Source organism: Echeneis naucrates, chromosome 6, assembly GCF_900963305.1.
Source record: "Echeneis naucrates chromosome 6, fEcheNa1.1, whole genome shotgun sequence".
Lineage (NCBI taxonomy): Eukaryota > Metazoa > Chordata > Actinopteri > Carangiformes > Echeneidae > Echeneis > Echeneis naucrates.
In genome coordinates, this window is record NC_042516.1 from 11,090,140 (window position 1) to 11,109,968 (window position 19,829).

General features: G+C 39.1%; 2 protein-coding genes across 2 annotated transcripts in view; one reads left to right on the forward strand and one right to left on the reverse strand.

The window, feature by feature from the left end:
- Positions 1 to 686: 686 nt before the first annotated feature.
- LOC115045201 (protein BTG4) lies at positions 687 to 6,637 on the reverse strand. The gene is made up of 5 exons (XM_029504773.1): positions 6,501 to 6,637; positions 3,322 to 3,499; positions 3,050 to 3,187; positions 2,469 to 2,799; positions 687 to 1,821 (listed from the first exon to the last, which is right to left on the reverse strand). The coding sequence occupies exons 2-5, from the start codon at positions 3,492 to 3,494 to the stop codon at positions 1,609 to 1,611; spliced, it is 855 nt and encodes a 284-aa protein (XP_029360633.1). The 5' UTR covers positions 3,495 to 3,499; positions 6,501 to 6,637; the 3' UTR covers positions 687 to 1,608.
- Positions 6,638 to 15,083: 8,446 nt separating this feature from the next.
- The window catches only part of spaca6 (sperm acrosome associated 6), a 43,108-nt gene continuing 38,362 nt past the window's right edge, over positions 15,084 to 19,829 (forward strand). The window contains exon 1 of the mRNA XM_029505295.1: positions 15,084 to 15,459. The gene's annotated coding sequence lies outside the window, so the exon portion shown is untranslated. The remainder of the gene's footprint in view (positions 15,460 to 19,829) is intronic.

The window sequence follows — 19,829 nt, forward strand, 5'->3', positions numbered from 1 at the left end:
ACAATTTTTCGAAAGTTTGTTTGTGTTTATTTATCGGGAAACAAGCCTCAAAAATTCTTTTCTTCTCTGAAGAAATGTATTAAATGAATAAAGTTGGGAGTCCATACCATAGGAAATATTCGAAGACACCGGGGAGTGTATTTTATTTTCTGTAACCCTGTGTCATTAGGGCGATCTGGAGCTGAGCTGCTGCACAGCTACAGCGTGACATCTGGTGGTTGAGCAAATCATGCTGACTTGCTGCGGTCTGTTCGAAACACTGGTCATAGTTCAGAGACCAGCAATGGTTCATGACTGTCATGGCAGCTCCACTGTTGTCATCTATTCTAAATATACCCTAGTTTTTGGAGCTTTTTTAAATTGCAACTAATATTCATCTAATTTGTTATTCATTATTAATTTGTGTGCTGTGACAATTTTGCCAAGATCCCCATTCATTTCCTGTGGACGAATCCAAAAAGGTGCATCCACCTCAGGCCAGCCTTCACTATTTACTGGGCCTATTGGAGGAGGAACAACGTCATGACCTTGGGCTAAATGACGCCCTTCCGCTGCAGCATCCTGCTGACGCTGGAATCACAGTCCTCAGCTTCACTTCAAGTCTCCACATGGACAGCTTCCGTCTAGTCAAAGTCATTTTATTTCTCAAGACTAATTGTACAGGTTAAGAAAGAATACCACTTAAAATCACACCGTGAAGTTTATTTCATCCATTGCCATAAAAAAGTATATGCAAGAGAAAAACAGGCGCTTCAAAACTGCATGGGCAGTGAATAAATATACATCTGAATAATTAAATACTTTCAGTACATAAGAATTAGTGAGGCAAATGATTATATTAAGAATATAGAATGAGAGCAGATTTGTATGCTGAGGATTAAAGTTATTTAAAATTTAACTAAAAAAAATCCCCCCCCTCTTTAAGCAAGCGTTCAAATTCCCCCGAATAAGGACTATGTCAATGCAGTTTCGAGAGTTTAAGCATGTTAAAAAAATATAATATGATGCTTTAGCTTTGAGTTCAATGCCATCCAATGGTGGCAAAATAAATTATGAGAGTGATGCTAGAAAGTGTGTTATCAAGTTATTTACAAGCAGTTTTGTAAAAATACTCTTCTTAATATACAGATATTGTTGCTCTTGCTACAATAGATTTAACCCTGAATCACATTTTACATTGATTTAAGTATACACAACAAACCACATATGGTGAAACTGCCAGACAGAATTAACAGAAATAACACATGAAAAGACAATTATTCTGCATTGAGCATATTACTGACAATCCCTGAGTTAGTACAAGCACCCAGTGATGGAAGTAATTCTTAATGTGTAAAGCACGTATGGAAAAAAAAAAAAAAAAACATTTTGCAGTGACAGACCTGACAGAACAGTTTTCATTCACGTTCAGTTGCATCTCTGTGCTGAGTACAAGAGACCAATTACAAGTCATCAAAATTAAATAGTAACAATGAATTACAAAGTTGTGCAAGAAAACATTTTGAGTCAAACCTAACAAAATGTCCTTTTTGGCCCAGACAGGACACGGCTCAGTTTAAGGAGCTTATAATGCTCTAACTGCATTCACCCAGCAAGTTCCTGGATGGTCTAGCCCTTCACAGCTCCCCACGTCTGCAGGCTGGCCTGAGGCACAATGAACTGTGGAGATGGCTGTGGCAAGATGTAGTAGCCAAATACCTGCTGTGGCGGTGGTGGTGGAGCCGGAGGTGTGCACAAGGTGGTGAGGAACACTGGAGTGGCCTTCTTGTACTGAGGCCAAACAGCTGCAGGGTGGTAGTAGTACTGGAGGCTAGCAGGGATCTTAACAGGGAGAAAATTGAAGAGGAATAGATTAGCAGAGATGGCAGAGATTTACCAGCATACATGTTAAATACATTTTGGGTGTGGGTCCAACAATGAAACCTGGGTCTGTATGAAGAGCAGCAGCAACTCCTGCTCAAAATAAATTACAAGTGAGTTCTACACAAACAATTACTAGAATATGCGTCAACTCATGAAACTGATGTACATAACCTAACCACAACAGTTGTAAATTATTACAACACTATTATTGTTCAGCACTACCTCAGAGTAGATTAGGATTGTTCAATATTTGTCATATTGTTTGTAACACTTTCAATCAGAAGATCAAAACCAACAAGACCTCAGCCCGTTTCACAATGATTTCCGACTTGTTGGCCCTGACATTTGGCCACAAGCCACATTTAAGACAAATCTTTAAAAGCTCTTCACAAATCAATTCAATGTAATCTTTTCCTTTAAATGCTCAGCAATTTTTACAAAATTTAAATTACAGCACTCCATAGTTAATGCAACTGTAACTGAAACAAGGACAATCAGTACATTTGCTATGGCCAACTTTCATTTGTGAATGACTGTCTAATCCTTTTAATGTGTGATAAAAGACAGATGGTGATTAAATTATACTGACAAACAATTATATTTACCAAATTTCTGACGTATTTGGTCTTATTTGGTCCTTCTCCGTGTCGCTTTCGAATCCTGGGCACCATGACTATTGTGTAGGGGTCACTTTCTGTTGCATCCTTTTTGGCAACTTCCTTCTCTTCTTTTTCTTGCTCTCCCTCCATCTCACCATCCTTTGCCTCCTCCTCTGTGTCACTTGACGCGGTGGAACCACAATCCGAAGAGGTAGCAGAGTGGTAATCTGACGTGTCCAGGTTTATCGAGTGCTGTTCTCCTTTGACGCTTTCCTCATCCTCTTCTTCTTCACCATTGAAACTTGCTATAGTGAAGGGCCTGCTGTTCTCTCCAGATCTGTGAAGAGGGAGTGGATTATTTCCAGCCATACTTATCATTATCAGTCATTTTTTATCCAACTGTCACTCAAACTCCTACTTTTTACTTTACTACTTACTACCCACATATTATTCATAATTTCACAGAACACATCATGACCACAATTACTCAAAACTGTTGGCTAGACTGAAAAATACCTTGTTGTTGTCAATGCATGCCGGTGTGTGTGTCATTCTGTGCCTCTACCTCAGGCCACCAAGTGACTCACCTCACACACACCTCCAGTGGGTCGATCCACACTGTGATCTCAGCCGGTAGACACAGCTCAGTAGGTGTGAGCTCACTCTCTGCACATGCCCTCAGGATCACTTTGTCACAAAGCATGCTGTTATTTATCCGGATGCATCTGTGGAGGTTCCAAACATTAAAGTGTGCCTTATTTAGATCACTAACTCTGTAATACAAGAATCTATCTTACTGTTTGTCAAGAAAAACATTACATCTGACGGAAAAAGTTTGGATATGGCTTTGGGTAATTACCTGTATGCCTGCCCTTTGCTGGGGCAGTCAGGGTACCAGTGATCCTCATATTGGTCACACAAAAGTTTTTGTAATTTCTCAGCAAACAATTCTACTTTTGTCTCATTGAGCTTGCCACGCGCCACAATCAGGCGCTTGAGGAAGTTGACTCCAGCCTTCACCTCCCTTTTCATGATGTCTGCAGAAAAGGAGACAAAAAAGAAAAAAAAAAATCTAAATTGACGTTGCCAAAAATTTTTTTGTGTTCTGTATAAGTATGTGGTTCTGTAATCACTTGCCCCATTCATGCCCCCCCCCCCAAACCAACCAACCAACCAAAGCGCTGACAGGCAGAGTGATCTGAGTTTTTGGTCTAAGAGTGTGACTTCCCATCAATGAAATGTGGGGGCAGAAAGAATTTCAGTTGCAGCGATAACAGTACTTCCCTGTGCAGTTGCCCCTGAGCACTCTCTTTTTATTACCTCCAGGTGAGCTCCATGTTAAGAATGTGCAAAAGGCGAGCGGGGATTTAGTGCTCTGCCAACACAGAGTCATGGCCATAAAAGCTGTATGCAGGCAAACAACATGCAAACTGCCACTGCTGTGCTGAAATGTACATGTTATGACATGCAAAACCAGTGAGCTAACTGTGCTGTTTGGGTTGTGTGCCAGTGTCAGCCTGACCAGGTGAGACGAGGGCTCTGTAAAGGCCAGGGCAAATCAAACTTTGCAGAGTGCCAACACCCTGCTGATGTCCCTGACAAGCAAGCCGTGGCCTGAACTTTGAGGTGCAGACAGTGATTTGTTAGCACGACTCGAAACAGACCACTGCTGCTTAGGGGTGTGTAATGTGTTGCGAGAGAAAATTATTATTATGCTTTGGGGTATGCGCAGCTTTCCCTCAAGAGCAGTGATGAGCCTGTGACACAGCAAGTAAGAGTAGTGGCACTTTAAAGGTGTAAAGGCAAAGAGATGTTTTGCCTTTACATAAACTGTGAGATCATCAGTGTGTTATCAACTTAATGTTTAGATGTTTAAACAGCAGCTTTGATAGTACAGTCACTTATTAGCCTGTGAAGTAAACAGGATAAATTGCATGTATTCTTCACATTGTGGTTGTTGCTGCTGCCTCATCAGTTATATTACCATGTTTTTCTGTTTGTAATGCAGCACCTTCACATGCTCATCCCAACAGACTCGAGCAGTAAAGGCCCATAAATCTTGCAACATGCTGACTTGGAGGATGCTATTTTTGCTGACAAACACAAATGCTGGTTTTTCTGGTAGATATTCCACTTTGGGAATACAGCAGCTGAGAATTTGTTGAAGTGGCCATGTACTTCTATTCCTGCTATTATGCCATTAAAGAGGCCACAGGAATTCAAAAGAAGATTTCTTTTAGCTAACAAAGCCATTTGTGGATGTCTTTGGAAAGACATTAAAGGCTGAAAATCAAACACTTAATATCATTAGTACATCTGTTTTTCTCTCTTGACATTTAATATCCATTATCTATGTAATCCAAAGTCATATTGTCACATAATTTATGACAAACTGAAAGTATTCTTTCTTTAGTGAGGTTTTTTTTAGCACTTTCAAATTTTCCCAAGTGTATTATTGATTGCTATACTATTGCCCACATTTTTTTGGTTTATGCAGGATTTAAAATGGCAGTTACTTAAATCCCAAATTAAAATATTCAAACTTGTTGCTTTGTCCAACCAAGAGTAGTAAAAGGAATCTTAAAAGTAGTTCACTGTCATACAAGACAACAAACCCAGTAAATAGTCCTATTTGACAGGTTCAGCCCAGTAATTGTATTTTTAGTATTTGTGACAATAACAGTCACCTTTTCTAATAGAATTTATTTAAATCAGGTAATGTTTACCACCTTATCTTTATTTTATGGGTTGAAAGTGTTTGATTTTTTTCCCCAAAAAAATCTTAAAACTTGTTGGATTTAACAACATAGTGACAATGGGATAGTTGTTTATGTTTAGAAGATACAAGCTTCTCAAAGAGCTTTAACACTGTAAGTGTTTTCTTCTAATTAGTTGGCCATAATGTAACACTGATAGCGCACATATCACTACCGATTCAGTGTAACATGAGTCTTGTTTTCACTTGGATTGCATCAGGCAAAAATTGTCATGGTTGCGAAAATAACTAAAAAGGTAAAAAAAAAAAAAAAAAAAAACATTCACACGACTGATGTTTGTTTTCTCTGCACTTCATGTTTACTGGCTGCATGTTTACTGAACAATGCGACCTACTGCCACCATCACACTGTGCTTATGGTTTGCAAAGACAAACAGACTCATTTACAGACTGAGATGTGCACCCCACACACCTTATTGTGAAGTTTCGGTGTTTCAGGGGGAACAAAAAACAACAACAACAACAAGTTGAACCTTAAAAGACATGAGCTCATATTTGTTTTCCTGAATAGGTCTATCAGACCTTTCCGTGTAATCAGGTATGGGCAGCGGTTTGTCGGTGAAGGATTTTTTGTTTTGTTTGTTTGTGTTTTTTGTAAGGGGGTGGTCTGGTTTCGCCGTCTTTCACTTCAGGTGACAAACTTGTCGTCGTGTCCGTGGGAAACAAAGGACACAAGACAAAGAGCCGAAGACGCGTCCCGGCCATCCAAGAAGGGGGACACGTGTTAGTGTGTGTCAGCATGCGGACAGACATCTCAGTCAGAAAAGGGGACATTAAAGTCTACAGACAAATCGTTAGTCCGTTTCTTTTTGCTGTGACAAAGGAAACTTCATAATACAGACTGGAAATAACAAGTTCGGGTTTTCTGCCAGAGCGGAAACCCCCCAGCGGAAATTTACATAGTTAGTAGAAACATAGAGGGTATTTTCGATTCAGGGGATACGCTACTGAGTTAACCTAGCTAAAGTATTGTCATTTAAACAAGTTTTTACAGACTGTTCCTTGAAAAAATGCCCACGTTGTAAGATAGAAAACGTGAGTTGTTGAGTAACGTAAACAGGAGTGAAATGCCAACGTAATAAACGGCAAAAACTAAATAAAAAACATTAAACGTTTAATTAAAAATTAAAACAAAGAAATAACACGGAGGGACTGACTCAAATAAAAAAAACTATAGGAACTTTAATTATTAACAACTACATGTGCGCATATAATTAAAAGAAGATACGAACAAGTTAAAAATGAAATGAAATGGTACTCACAATAAAAGAAAAAGACAAACTACAGCCCGGTGAGTCCTCTCCTGCTCGTGTCGCTCCTCGCGGATGTGTTGGAGTTATTATGATCAGCACATGTTGCTTCCTTGTTCTCGGCTGCGCTCGCGGCGCCTGCTGCAACACCAACGTAACGTTACCGTCAGCGTGACTCACTTCCGTTACTCAACGTCCCGCAGCAGCGGCAGGGCCACGCCCCCGCCCGGACCAAATATGGGCAGCCGGGGGGTGAACAGCTGAGCTGGGGATTTCAATCACAAGCTAGCGGCGCAGCTACGGTACGTCGATTCCTCCCTTCAAAGCAGAAACAGTAGTTTCTCTGTTCTCTGATGACACATGATGTCAATTTCTCGATGTATTCCACAACAACCTGGAGCAGTGAGATGGTCGTGACCGCCCTTTGCTTCCACTTTCCGACGAAAGCACGTTTTCATCCATACTTCCACACCACTTCGACCAATTAGCTGTGAAGATGTCATTAGCCTGTCATCAAGAATGGCATCACCAAGGTCAAATTGCAAGATTTATGACACATTGGCCGCAACAGGCTGTAGGGATGAACACGATAAGACAACAAAACATAGCATGACATACAACTGAGGAGGCAGCAGCAACAACCACAATGTGAAGAACACATGCAATTTGTCCTGTTTACCTCTCAGGCTAATAACTGGCTGGACTGTCAAAGCTGCTTTTTTAACATCTAATCATGACGGCTAGATGATGGTAAACCTGAAGGTATACATGACACTGATGCTTTCAAATTTCTTTCTTTCAAAACCAGTAAAAGTTCAAGACTAAAGAAATACACAAATAAATTAAGAAGTAAAACTGTTGCTTACATAATGATCAAATCTAGGTGTTTGTTTTAAAATACTTCACTTGTAACAATGTATTAATATTATTATTATTATTATAAGCACCAATACATGTGAGAAACATTTTAACGTTGTACTGGATTAAGCTTTGGGTATTGCTGGGAAGTCTGATCCATGGGCAATTTGTAATGTGTGTTTTGAAAACTGCTAAATAAGGTTTATTGCCATCATCATTATTATTATTGTAACAATATGCAGCGTGTATTCTCAAAATAGCCTACTGCGCATATCAAACACAAGTATGGTAAGTCAAAATAATAGAATGAAATTTGAAATCTAATATTAACAAACCTTTGTGTAATATAGAAACAGAAAATAAAACTGCACTGAACACTACATTTGAGTATCTTATTGGAATTTTGAGTAGTTTGCCTTTTGTAGTCTGAGAATTCTGTATCTAAAGGTGTTGGTAAAACAATGTAAAAGTATTCCATTATTAGGAAGATACTTCAGTTTTACTTATGAGAATATACTTTAAGTAAGTAATATAAGTATTATGTCATGTTATTATTTTGATCAAATGTAATTAATGAGGTATTTGTAATATAGTAAATTGGACTTAAGCTATTTTAATTCAATCTAAGTTCTATACTTTCTTTATTTTGCTTATTTTTATTTTATCATACTGTATAAACTGTCCACTAATTTTGTGTGTAATTATTTGGAAATAACCACAACCAATAGCTGTAAGATCAGTGCTGTCATGGTCTACCCTCCACCTCTGCGAGTTCTTGGGGTTTTCCCTGTGTTACATATAGTGGAAGCTTCTTGTCAAACAAAGAGAATGGGTATAGGTCAAACAGAGTATCTATTCTCCAAATGCTGCAGTTAATAGAGGAGAAGAACACAGCAGAACTTGGACAGGTATCTTGTACATAAACTTTTATGACTGTCAAACTAGGACAGGTCACTTCCTTTTCTGTTGCCAGATTGTTTTATCTTTCATGTTTGGGACACTCTTGGATGACTTAGTGTGCGTAACTGTGGGTTTGTTTGTTTGGTTTTTTTTTTTTTTGTTGTTGTTTTTGGGGTTTTTTTTGTGATTTGAATTCACCTTGTTCTCTATATGTCCAGGACCACACAGCCTCTAAACCTGCCTCAGACAGTACCCGCCTGCCCACACCAGCGCTCTCCCTGTTCCTGTTGACCCACTGCTAGTCTTCAGTCTCCCTGCCTTGCCTTCACCAGTACTCTTCAACCCACCCACTTCCGGTTCCCTTTCCTGGATCTGCTGGCTTCCCGTGCACCACTTGCTTCCAGGTTGGTAATAAAACCCTCTTTGACCTTTTCCATCTTTTTCTATGTTCTGCTTTTGGGTCTCAACTGTTCTCAGATAAAACCTGACACAGTGTAGTAAAAATCCAAGTATTTATTAAAAAAAAAAAAAACAACCAAAAAAGTGATGTCCAGGAACCTAAAAATTGGCTAAATAAAGATAAGGTTTTTGTTGTTTTGCAGTTTAAGCCATTTGAACAGTGTTACTGTGCTGCTATGTTAAACTGTAAAGGAATGCTGCTGTTTAACAATTTTCCTATAATATCTTAAATGTGTTACACAGTTAATGCAGTTCTTTTGTGTCACCCAAAACTGTCACCATTTAGCCTAATGTGTTTGTCTTCATCTGATTAGCTTATTAAAGAATTGTCCCCCATACTGCACTCCAATGCTACACACCCCGTGCTCTTGGACCACAAACTCCAGACATAATAAACTGTGAATCAGTATGACTAAGTCCAATAAAGTGTCCATGAATGGCAGCTGTTCAGTAAAACACATGCTGCAGCTCTAACTCACATAGGCCATTATAATGAGATTAGCAAGATAGAGATGTACAGGGGAATCTGTAATGTTGTGTCTGTGTATGAAGGAGGAGATAGGAGAAACTATAAACATCCAGAGGCAATGATTTGAGCAAGACTATGAGAAACAAGATTCTCTGGTCTGGTTAATTAAGACTGTTTGCCACATGGCACTTAGCTTTGATTGTCCCCGTGGAATTTCTTCCCATTTTCCCTTAGGATCTCAACACAGACCTCCAAGTTTTGGTGCATCTTTCTTACTAAGAGCTATCCCCTCTTACTGTCAAGTTTGACCAAGCAGCCACTTCTCAGTGATTCCTGGATGTTCCACATATCTTCTTCTTGCATCTTTGCATCAAGTTTGCCTGTTTTGTGGCAATTGAATTGAACGTAGCTGGACTTGGTTATATGTCTGTGACAGTCTGAGATAACAATGACCTGGATGAATGAGAACGTCCAGATAAGTTAGAGTTTGTTTCCCTTTATTACCACTAGAGAGCAGGCTTGTTTCTTTTTTTCAATACACGTGAAAGACAGCCAGCCAAAGTTTGACAGTTTCACAGTGTCTCTCTTATCCAACCATTCTCTCCAAATGATCTCTTGCTCTGCATGTCATTCTTTTCCCTTTCTTTCTTATAGTTAAGTTACTCATTAATACCGACGATTCTGTCTTTGTCCATTTATTGTTATGTTATTTCATCACACCTTCTCCTGGCACTTCCAGCAAAATGTGGTCATGCTGGTGCAGGTAGGTAGATGACAGTGTGCCTTTTCATTCCACCTTTCTCTTTCCCTGCCCCAGATGCAAACTCAAGAGTAAATTATTGTTGCAAGTGTAAAAGAGAGACAAATAGGTAGATGGAGACACATGTGGGTGATGCAATGAAAGAAATAGAAAGTGTTGAAGAGTGGGTGTCTTTTGCATTGATTAGCATTGCTTTGCCCACTACCCCCAATTGTGGGGAAATTAAATTGCCTTCCTTGTAATTCCCCCTCTGTCTCTCTGCTTCACTCTTGTTAACCTCTTCCCTAATCTAGTTCTTGGTGTGAATCCCCCGTTAGTAAAGCCCATTTTCATTTTTAAAACTGGCTGTGTTACAGCACATTTAATCAAGCAATTAATTTTCTCAAAGAGTCACAGATTGCCTTTCTTTGCTTCTAATCCTGATGCTGTCTGTCAGACCTGACAGCTTTTGCACAACTTTGTCTATCTGAAAACTATTGATTTTCATTGTCAGTGTTTCATTTGTGCACCTCCAACTGTTGAGTATTCTGCGGCAATCATTGGATGCCAGGCTGGACCTTAGTAACACACACAGACACTCACCTTTTGTGTAAGCCTACATATTTCCTCACAAGTGTTATGATTTTGTAGATAAGTATTGGAAGTGAAGGCACTTGACCTCGAAATATGGTTACTCTTTCGCAGGAACAGTCACTCTCTGAATGTGTCTGGTAGTATCAATGAAGCCCACGCGCATACACCACAAGTAGCCTGCTACCCCTTTAAAAACATATTGATTTTTCTCTTTCGCAGGGAGCTTAATGTGATCGATCGGCCAGGCCCTTTCAAGATCAGCACCAGTATAAGCATCTCTTCCCCTAACACACATGCTGGCTCTTTCCCCTAAGGTAATGATTGTCCTTGGACTCAGGGAATAGTTTGGCTGCAGCAAAGTGTTTCTCATGGCATCCATTTCGTCTCCCCACTCTCTGGTGCCCAGTAAAATCCTGAAGTATGGAAGGTATATTTAACTCTTTAACAAAAGGTATGAGCGAATGCCGCACACACCTCTTTTGACCTTTATCATCCACCCAACTACCCACCTCCCTCCCTCCTCTTCCTCTCCCCCTCTCAGTGGGTCGATACCTATTTATATTTGCAATGCATTAGACCAATGCCCTGTTTTTAGATTTAAAAAGTTGGCTTTCCTCAGTTCAGTGCCTTCCGCTTACAAGACACTACATGTAAATGTTGTTCCTTTTGCTTTTGCTTTTTAGGCCACATTAAGTTAGTGTTATCACACACATCAGGTTAGCTCTTCCAGACCTATTCTAATGCTAAATGAAGTTTTAAATAATGTAAAAAAAATACTCTGCTACGATAAATATTTAGTTTGACATGGTTTTCTCAAATAAAAATGCTAAAAATAAAATAAGCAAATCTATTCTTCTGTTTTCCTCATTGAAAAACGTGGAGCAGTCCTTGTGCCACGCCCATTACTCTTGCTTATGCTGTAGGTTGACATGTGAAGCAGCCATGCATATCAAGATGATGAGAAAAAGAAACACCGAAGAGACTCAGGCCAATCACACCGAGAATCAAGAGTCTTTGAGAAACTGTTACTTGTTATATACTTGTTAATGTATAGCTGGTAGTGGCTGACACAGTGTTATTAGCTGCACTAATGAAAACGCTGAAGGTTTTGAATAAGGGGTAGCGCTTATTAAGATGGTTACTGTTAGAAGAAACACCAGAAAGACTCCACGTTTGACCATCCGATATATCTGCGTGGTTAGGGTGGTCAGAATGCCATATTTGTTCATGCTGTATTTGCACCACTATCTGATACAGTGTTTGTGACTATGCTAATGTAAACTGTGACTCATTGCCCAGCACACCTCCTCTCTGAATATTGACAGGACTTGTTCCTTAGTTATGTATGAAATGGTTAAAACCTTTTTAGGAGACTTGAAAATACAGAGCCATCGTACTGACAGCTTATATTGCAAATTATATCTCTTGCATTTAAAAAAAATATCTTGTAGACATTTCAACAAGGCTAAAAGCTTGATTTTTGCCATAAATGGTTCTATAAACATGCTGTATGAATTATACAATGACAGGAGCTCTGTGCCTGAGATGGTCCTGGAGAAAAGAAAATGAGAAAGAAGTAATGCCAAAAATACTTTTTTAAAATTAATATTATGTTTTAGAGTGAATCTTATTTCTTAACCTCAATAAAAATAAAAATATTATAAAAAAGAATAATTTCAGCCAAAACTGGCAAGACGTGAATGCCTTAAACTTGCATTAACAATTACTTGGCCACTTGGAGGCAGCAGAAACAAGCAATAAAAAACAATATTGAAATACTTTTTTTTTTTTTTTTTTTTTTTTTTCAATTTTGTGAGCAACAGTTGCTAATTAATACCTCCTACCTACCTAATATATGGAACAATGTAGCATTCACCCAAAGCCATGTTACTGTAATGTAATTCTAATGTTCACGGACTCTTACATTTGCTTTTCTTTTTCGTTTTGAAATATTTAGTTCTTTACTGACAAAATTCACCAACTAGGTGTTAACTTTATTGTCGTGTGGGGCTGAGGAGGTAGAGTAAATGGAAAACTGAGAGACAACATAAAACGTTCAGCAGCTGAGTGGAAGTACAGATTCTGATGACGCCTTTTGTATTAAGTAGTTATTTGATTAATTCAATGTAAAAACATTGAAGTGAAAAGCTGGACATATACAACGCCATAACATTTTAGAAAATGCCTTGTAGCAAAATTTTTTGTGTGTTATGAATCTGTAGAGCTTTACCTTCATGACTTAACTCAACAAATTAATCTAAGAAGGGAACGTAACTTCTCAAAGCTCATATGTAAACACATGAAACCTGGGACAAGGTGTTCTGAGGAGGCAGTGACTGACAAAAATGGCTACAAAACAGAAGTGTACAATCCATTTAGGGTGTATGGCACGGACCTACTGAGTATTTTTTCCTCAAATTCTTGAATATACAGGAAAAAGCTTCAGGACTTGCCTCAGTATTGCATGCACCCCTTAAATGTTCAGTTGTTGTATTCCCTCTCTTTATGTTTCCCTTTCTCTGTAGATGGGACAGTTTTACATCCACCTTTAAATGCTGTTGTTCTTTTAGCTTTAGACAGGAATAAATTAGCAAGAACGCATTTTCTCAGCGGTTTTAATTTGCTTGGTGACTTTTTATTGACCTTTAATTCAGCTCCTCTCCCTGGTTCTGACATCGCAGTCCAAACATACAGCACTAGCTATCTTCTCGGTGCATTGGGAGAGAGAAAAAAACATAGACATATCAATAATGGTTGAATATGTATGAATTCAACAAACTGCATGTGTGCTTGACTTTTCAAGTGATTTTCTGCTTGTATTCCTGCTTGCCCTCTTTTCAAAAAGCTTGCAGATTTCTTTACAGACAACTTCTGATGGTTTTGCAGGTCAGTATTTTATCGGTAAATGTCACGGATATAAAGCATAGTGACCATTTTGATTGAAATCAAGAATTTCCATGAAAGAAATCAAAACCAGAGTAAATAATATTTCATCTCACATTTATTATTTAAAACGTCCATCTACTTGTCTGTTGATATATATGTTTTTAATATTCGTATTTGTTGTGTGTTATAGTTAAATTGAAGCTCTATGAGTTGTGCCAAATTGCATTGTTCTTTTCAAAAAACTAAAATTCCACTGAAAATTATCCATTAGCTGTTACAGTGAAGACACTGCAATGAATACTTGGAGGCCTGTTTTGATCAATTTTCCCACATTCAAGGCTTATATGTCAAATGTCAAATGTGTTGATGAACCCATTGTCCACTGCACAGCATAAATACCCAGGGACCACTTGTATAATGCTTAAGAATTTAACATATGCAGGTCTTGGCTGTGAGAGGCATCGGGCGGTTCAGTTTACCGTGTGCCCCTGCTGGCCTTCGATCGAATTCTGCCGGAGCTCCTGACTCCCCTATGTCTTCCCCTCTGCTGTCGTAACAATTAAATCAGTCAAGGTGAGTGCACTGCCCACTCTCTCTATTTAGGAAAAAAAAAAATACAGATACAAGAATACATAAAAGCATAATATGATCACACAACACAAACAACTTGACTTATTATGAAAAATTTCACCTGTATGTCAGCAGTTGCCATGGAGATTTGGAGCAGATATGTGAGGCTGTTTAACAGTCTGACATTAACCTTCGTTCTTTTTGTGAGCTATTATGATGATATCAGCACATCGGCATATTTTATACTGTAAATCAATATTTCAACAGCAGTCCACACTTACATGTTTCCTTCAAACACATGAAAGTGCAATCTAGATTCATTCCTCCAAAATGACTTACAAAATTGTGCTGTCATCAAAATATTACTTTTGAGTTTTTTGTTCATCTTAGATATTTTTTGAATTGATTTCAAGTTCCACATAGTCTTGAACCACCATCCACAAACCTTTCCCCTCCCCCATCTGCATTTCTTTCTCTGCCCCTTTTTGCCCCTCTGTCCTGCTCTGTCTCTTTCTCTCTCTCTCTCTCTCTCTCGCTCTACCTCTCTCATTCTCTCCTACAAACTGTGTCTCTTTCCTGTGTGCTGGGGGGCCACCGGAGGGGAAGTACACCGAGAAAGAAAAGCACTCCCTCTCAGTTCAAGTGCACGGGCTTAAAGACACAGCTGGTTTTAACAAAAGGGGGAATATGACAAGAGGAAAACAGTGTTGGAGAGGCAGAATAATGACCTACTGACAAGGCACTTGTGCACATAGAGACAATACAGGGTTCATTTCACAAAAAAAGGGGGGGATGGGGGGGTGGAATAAAAAAAAAATGAACAGGAAAACGCAGAAAAATGTCTCCTCCCCTTTTCCTCTCTCCACTTCACTCCTCCTATCTCCCCCACCTTCCTTTCTTTCAATCTGTCCCTCCCTCTCTCCCCTCCGTCATTCCTACCCTGCATGTATGTGCGCACACACACACACACATACACACACACACACACACACACAAAGATACACACACAATGACTGATGCCTTCTCCCTCCTTCTCATGCGTTCTCTGTTTTCTCAGCGCTCTCTGCACCACTCACACTTTTGTGTGCTTCTCCTCTCGGTATGGCGTACAGGGGGAACCAGTTCTACGCAGCACATGCTATCCCACAGCCACAAACTGAGCAACAGCAGCAGCACCAGCAGCAGCAGCCCCTCCTGCCTCTCACTTTACTGCTTGTGACTTTTATATGCTCGCCTTTTCCTCTGGTACTTTTCCTCATGGTGCTGATTTCCTTTGTCCATAAGGCATGTTACCCTTCAAAGTCTTGAGCATTGAGGGGTGAGGAAAAGAGAAGCCAAGGTTCGAGCAAGGGGAGATGAGAGAGCTGCGAATAAAATGTGACGAGGCTGGAGTGAAACAGAGATGCAAGGCTGCAAGTCAAGAGGCAAAGCACTAACTCGAGAGTGAGGAAGAAGGGACACAGAAGGAATCAAGTTGGAAAGAAACGCGGGAAAAGGTAAAAAAAAAAAGGCAGATTTATGCAACATAATCTGTAATTCTCTTATGTTTCGTTATCTCCCTATGGAACTTTCGAAACATAATCATTTATTGACATTATTTCTATCTTGTTTTCGTTGTCTATCTCCTCTTGATTTCTGTTCTCAGTTCTCGTTTCTGTTGGTCTGTGTACCTTAAGTCATTTTCCTTCCTCCCACTCCCACTGGAACATTTCCCCTGTCTCCATGCTTCTCCCATAATTTAAGATGCCTTTTTATCTCCTCTATGTGCTGTACAGAATATGTATGTTGGCTGAAAGAGGTCTTGCCTGAAATCAAGCTCAGGTTTAGTCAAATCTCAGGCAGCTTTTGGGGCCCAGTTGTGAGGACGAAAGATAAGGAAGAATGGGGTTGGGGCACTCTGTGCCTTTTCTCTGCGTCAATCACTTTCTTGGCAAATCTTTTTGTACACAGTGTTGATCTATGCATTACTGAGTGAAGGTTTCTGGCCCAGTTTCTTTGTTTCGGTTGATAAGAAACTGTTAAAAAGATGACACAAAGTATTTGAATTTTTTGGCTATCATCCTCCCTGCTCTGGAATTGACACGTCCCACCCTCTTCTTCCTCTCACTGTTTGTTTGCAGTCTCAGTATGTGTCCCTAGAACACTGCAAATGACCAAGCCTTGTATCTACACGTCCACTAACACCAAACTTCCTTCTGCATCGTTCTAAGCTTTCTGCCCGTGTCACCCCCAACTCATTCTAGCTGTCCTGTGCTCCCATTGTTTCACATCGACAAGTTAATGTCATCCCATGCATGTGAGCTCAATGGCCTGTGATATATACTCATTCTATTCATGGTCTCAACGAGCTCATCCCTATCCATGTAGACAAGCTCTCCTCCACTGTACCTCGAACTGTGAACTCAGAAATACCTCAGTTGTCCCCAGGCCAGCGTACGCCATTTGGCTGAGGACAGAAGCAACACTTACCTGGCTAGTGGCACACAGGGTGACTGCAGGGATGATGGCAAGATTGGTGGTGTTGATAGAAGCAGTGTGGATGGAGGTTTAACTTTAGGGGCCAAAAATCCAGACAGACTGGTCACTGGTTGGTGCACATAGACCAGGTGCAGTGGATACCAAATAATACAAAACCATTATTTAACACAGATATTTGTTTTTGTGTGTAGTATTAGTTAAGATGATCATACTTAACACACAATTAAACTAAAATATATTGTTACATTTTTATTCCAGATATTTATTTTTGCATCTTTTGCCAAAATGAGAGCATGCCCCAATGGTCATTGTGCATTATCGATTTGCACAAACTGGATCTTGACTTGTGCATGCAGACTATGGGACCATGGAGTCTTGAAGTTGTGATGTGCAATGAACTGAGTTAAGTCACCTTGGCAGGCTCAGTAAACCCCAGAAACCCTTTATCCATTTTTAATATGAACTCCCCTGTATTCTCAAGGGGGAGATATAAATGTAGTAAATAATCTAAAAAAAACAGGTAAGAAAATGTGCTGAATACTGGGTGGAAACTCAAAATTAAACACAATGTAATATAAATATAAATATAAGAATAAAATAATTAAAATTATAACATTTCAGGCCGTGGTGAGTGGTTTATGAAAAGTTCTGTAAATCATGGTAATCATATGCCCTCATCTTCAATTACCTTCATTAGCTGTGGAAAGTATTTGTAAGATGAAAGATGACATTTAATATTGCAGTTATATCTTGAAATCAAAGTTTTTGAAAAAGAAATAGAACAGTATCACACCTGTACTATTGATAATATGCAATGATGCATCGAATAGTTTCATAATCACTGATTTGGCCAGTTAATTTGTGGTTCATTAAAATATAACAACATCTAAAAGCTGCCATATTCACAGATTTCAAAGACTGCATGGATGTTCTTGATTAATTTTAAACAAAAAAAAAAAGCCAAATCCAGTTTATAGTTTGATTTTGTATAACATCAGCAAATACTGGCATTTGAATAATTAGGATGAGTGAATTGTTTGGGACTTTTGCTCATGAAGTGTCTAAACGGATTAATTTAAGACAAATGTAGTTGCCAAATATTTTATTGGTTTATTTTAAAGCTATATTTTTTAGTTGGTGTGTTCTCTAGTGCTGTGGCACAGTGTAGCTGCTACAGGTTTGTGTAGTATTAGTTGCGAAAATTCTTTGAAACGCACATTTTAGATCAAATGTGATAAGTAGTAATATGTCTGTGGTTCAGGCATATTTGGTTGATTACAATTCAAATTTACCAAACAAACTGAAACCCGTATAAGGAAGCCAGCTTTACTGAAAAAAGCCTTTGGATATCTGTTGTGGCACTAAGCCAACCTCTAATATGAAAACATTTAAATACTTTGACAGAAATAATGGATTAACATGATGGATTGTACTGACAATGAACATATCAGTTATTTAAAACCTCTTAAACATAATGCTGCCACTTACTGATCCCAACACATCTAAACTTGAGAGTGCAGAGGAAGCCATTAATGTGTTGCACTTTATAAAACATAACCTTGACTATCAATTATGTAGTTCTGCTGTGAAAGAGTCAGAAAAAGGGCCACACACAACAGGCGGCAGAATCCGGTGTTGAGAGAGAGCACTGCACCATGTGACTGCTGTGGATGTACTGAGCTCTCTCACGGACTGAGTGAGAGCTATTCCCCCTGGACTCAGTGCTCCAGTTGCATCAGTGTTTGTCTACTTTCTCTAGGACATGGGGCTGAAATGGGGCTGGAGCTGAGAGAACTCCATCTGGATGCCCATAGGGCTTTCCTGCTTTATAAGCAGAGCGCTCATAACGTTGCTCTGTGTCGCACAAAGTTTTACCAGTTCAAATTTATGGCTTATGAGTCGTTGTGGTGTTTCGTTCCAGTTTTATTTTCAGTAGCTGGCTCTGTTGTCATCATGGTGTGATACTTGATTTCAGCAGATGCTTTTGTTTCTGTTGAGATGTCGAAATTAATTGATGTTAACAATCAATTTTAACACATGTAGAAATAATGATGATCTGTTGTTATAACAGAACACTTGAGCTCAAGCATCTGAGCTGGATCACATCACGTATAACATATATTTACGACTTATATTCAGCATATACAATATACTGGTCATAGACAACAGACAAAGGATTATAAGCGGCACAGTTGATATTAGCACACCATGCAGTTATAGTGGCATCAGCATGCATGTAAGCCAATTAGCCATTTTTTTGTCATATTATAATAGAGAAATGCCAAAGATACAGATTTCAGAGTTTGAAAGCCATATCACCTTTACATGAAGCAATTTGCTTATAAATTAATTTCACATTTTTTAAATATCTTGATAAGGACAGGATATATTTGCATACGAAAAAAAGGTTGTTTTTTTTCTTGTTTCTTTATGATTTGTTTGTGTGTAAAAAGACAATTATCATCTAACGTTATTTTATTTGATTTTGGTGTCAGTGTTGGCAATAAGAATGTTATATCAGTGAAAGCTACAATGTCTAAAATCTGGTCAAAAGTCTTTATTACGTGATATGCAGAATATCCATAAATAAAACTCACGCAATAAGCTTTACAAAAATAAACACAAAAATACACTTCAACAAATTTTTTATATGGGCATTTGAAATTCGAATCTCCTGATTAGCCTGAATCCAAAGTTGCTCCAGAGTATAAACATATAAGAAAAGATGTTTACCATTTTCCAGAACCAAAGGAAGGGCATAAATCTCAACTTTTTTTTTTCTTGAAACCAAAAACAAGAAAGCAGCAAATGGACTGGATTTTCAGATATTTCAGTTTTCTTTACTCTCTCTGCTACTGGTTTGCTAACATGACTTGACATGATTTCTGGGTATTGGAGTACAAATTGTTGTCATTTGGATATGCCCAGACTTACTGCACCATGCTGGCTGCATTGATGTTTTGGTGGGGTTTTCCACTACAGTGTTAGAATCAATTCCAGTAACCGAGTTGATATCGATGAATTGTTTCCTCATGGAGGGACCAGGTGGCTGCTCAGTGCATTCAGATGGAGGCAGAGGTGGTGAGGTGGGGGTTAATATTTGCAGGCTGTAGGAATGTGTTTGGAGTCAGCAACGAGAATTCCTCAGTTCTGCATTAGTAGGTCACGGTGTTGCCTCCTACCTCACCATCTCAGTCCTCCCTTCGCCCCGCTTCTACTGTGTCTATCTCTTCCATCTCCCTCCACCACTCCATCTGGTGTTTGATCTCCATCTCTATCATCATGTTCCTACGCCTGTCTTATTCTTGATGTATGTCTTACTCTTCTGTGTTCTGTCTCAGGTTTTGATTCTCATCGTCTACTCTTTCGTCTCAGGTTCTTTGGATGT

What these genes read in the sequence shown, in the direction of transcription:
- LOC115045201 (XM_029504773.1), bottom strand. Translation starts at nt 3,494, where the DNA reads ATGAAAAGGGAGGTGAAGGCTGGAGTCAACTTCCTCAAGCGCCTGATT. An exon ending in CCACTGGAGGTGTGTGTGAG is followed by an intron (nt 2,800 to 3,049) that starts GTGAGTCACTTG and finishes CCCTCTTCACAG; the next exon opens with ATCTGGAGAGAACAGCAGGC. An exon ending in CCAAATACGTCAGAAATTTG is followed by an intron (nt 1,822 to 2,468) that starts GTAAATATAATT and finishes CTCCCTGTTAAG; the next exon opens with ATCCCTGCTAGCCTCCAGTA.